The following is a 2,073-nucleotide window of genomic DNA, read 5'->3' on the forward strand; positions in this document are numbered from 1 at the left end:
ATTTATATATGTGTTTCATTTTTTTGAGCTATAATTTGGTGATTTCTTCTAACAATGCATTTCAATTTGTATATCTGAGTGTTTAAATTGGCAAATAGAGATTCTTTGAATGAAGGGGAATCATTTGAATGGATTGATATATCATCAATTTTGTTTTCATTGGATTCAATATTCATAAGATTTATTTTCTGAGATGGTTTATGGTGTTTAAGGAACAAATCAAAATCTTGTTTATGAATTTGTGCCTCAAAATCCCAGTTTATCTTATCTTTATCATTTAATTTCCAAATCTCTGGTTTTTCAAAAATACATTTATCATCAAATATATTATTTAGTGGGTTACTGCTCAAAGCCAAACTTTCATTAGTTTTAGTGTTATTTTGATTATTATTAGCATTGTAAATTGCATCTAGTTTGAGTCTTTTCTGAGTTTGAAGAGACTTTAGTTGTATGTCTATAAAACTTTTGCAATGTTTTAATTTTTTTCTATTGTAATAATAGGTCACAAGTTCTCCATGTGATTTATGTGGAACCTAAATAATGTAATATAAAAACAATATATTATTCAAAATATAGGATAACTCAAAATTAGACAAAAGAATATAAATTTATATTACCAGTTGTTGTATCATGCGGAAATTTTTACCACAATATCTAAAAGCTTGTTCAAATAGATATTTATCAGCCATTGACCAATCATTTATTTGAGGTCTCCAGTTTTTTATTTCTTTTAGAGTTAAATCTATATCAAAATCATGCCAATTTATAACAGCTAATGCTTGATCAAAGGAATAACCATGATCAAATCGAGCTAGTTCTATAAACTTGTAAACTTTAATAGTTAATTAATAAGTTTTATGTTGAATTTATTTAAAACTTGGCTCAAAATTTTTTATATTTTTGGGTGACCATAAGCAAATATCCTTATCCTTGGCAATGAGAGCCTCTTTAAAGAAAAATAATTAATATAAACTCAATGCTTTCTAACCATCAGGATCATAATCAGTAATGATCGCCTGGTAATCTCTCCCTATAAGTTTGGAATATTCATCTAGATGCATAATTAAGTAAGCTTTACAATAAAATGAGCCGAACCTGACAAATCTTCATCATCTGATTTAAGGCGCTCGGTGTTCATATCATTTTGAAGCCTAACTCGTTTAAAGTGATTTGACATTTCAAGATGAAGTGTATAAATATAAAATCGTGCTTACAAACGACTACGAATAAATTCATGCCCTCTAAGATAAAATTTTTTAACTTTTTATTGTATTTTGATTTCACCTTAAAATTGTTATATTTCATTTTTATAAATGTTTGTGTATTAAATACTATTTACAAATTTAAGTAAAGACAATTGAACACAATCATTTTACAAATTATTTTAATATAAAAATATTTAATTTGCATGAAAATTTAAATTTCTCCATATAAATGCGTTCATATGGCTAGAGAATATTTTTACCAACCTGTTACTGTATCCAAAGCTTTTTTTTACTTGAGTCTTTATTTTTTTTGATCTTTTTAACTTTTGATAATTTTTAGCTAACGAAAAGTAAAAGTTAAAAAAGAGTTTTGGATATAGAGTATAGCTAAAAGGGAAATTTTAATTAAGATTGAAAGTAAGATAAATCTAAAAATAAAAGTTTGAATTCGTTTAAATAAGAGAAGGCTAGTTTTTATTTTGATTTAAAAACGATTACAATTTACAATAAAAGATATAGGCTATAAAATATAATATATATTATTCATATATAAAAAGAGGGCAGAAAGATAATGCAATGTATTTAAAAAATTAACATGAGGAGGTGCATCTAGGTTGATTGATATGCTATGAGACCAAGAAATTTTCATTGAAATTCGTTGACAAAGGTAAAAGGGTTAGATAAAGATTGAACCGAATTTTTAAAAAGATTTTATCAACCTAGGTATAACTATTTAATTTTATATTTTTTAATTAGTTGAAATTAAAAATATAGATTATTCCATAAATATAAAATACAACCTATAAAACTTTGTAATGAAAGTACAACCATTTAATCGATATATTATGTAAATAAATATTCATTCAAT

At 24.8% G+C, this 2,073-nt stretch overlaps 1 protein-coding gene across 1 annotated transcript; it reads right to left on the bottom strand.

Annotated features, from left to right (window-relative positions):
* On the bottom strand, positions 1–1,177 carry LOC135929906 (REST corepressor 2-like). The gene is made up of 5 exons (XM_065466647.1): positions 1,096–1,177; positions 989–1,051; positions 878–946; positions 618–832; positions 1–533 (listed from the first exon to the last, which is right to left on the bottom strand). Exons 1-5 carry the CDS (start codon positions 1,175–1,177, stop codon positions 3–5), a joined length of 960 nt encoding a protein of 319 aa, XP_065322719.1. The 3' UTR covers positions 1–2.
* Positions 1,178–2,073: the final 896 nt, after the last annotated feature.

The sequence above is a fragment of the Gordionus sp. m RMFG-2023 genome, chromosome 5, assembly GCF_954871325.1.
Source record: "Gordionus sp. m RMFG-2023 chromosome 5, tfGorSpeb1-WG-v2, whole genome shotgun sequence".
Lineage (NCBI taxonomy): Eukaryota > Metazoa > Nematomorpha > Gordioida > Chordodea > Parachordodidae > Gordionus > Gordionus sp. m RMFG-2023.

Bases quoted from the DNA above. Each gene is read 5' to 3' on its own strand.
- LOC135929906 (XM_065466647.1), bottom strand. From the start codon at position 1,177: ATGTCAAATCACTTTAAACGAGTTAGGCTTCAAAATGATATGAACACC. The intron at 947-988 runs GTTAGAAAGCAT...TTTTCTTTAAAG, and splicing joins TACTGATTATGATCCTGATG to AGGCTCTCATTGCCAAGGAT. The intron at 833-877 runs GTTTTAAATAAA...TAACTATTAAAG, and splicing joins TATAAAAAATTTTGAGCCAA to TTTACAAGTTTATAGAACTA.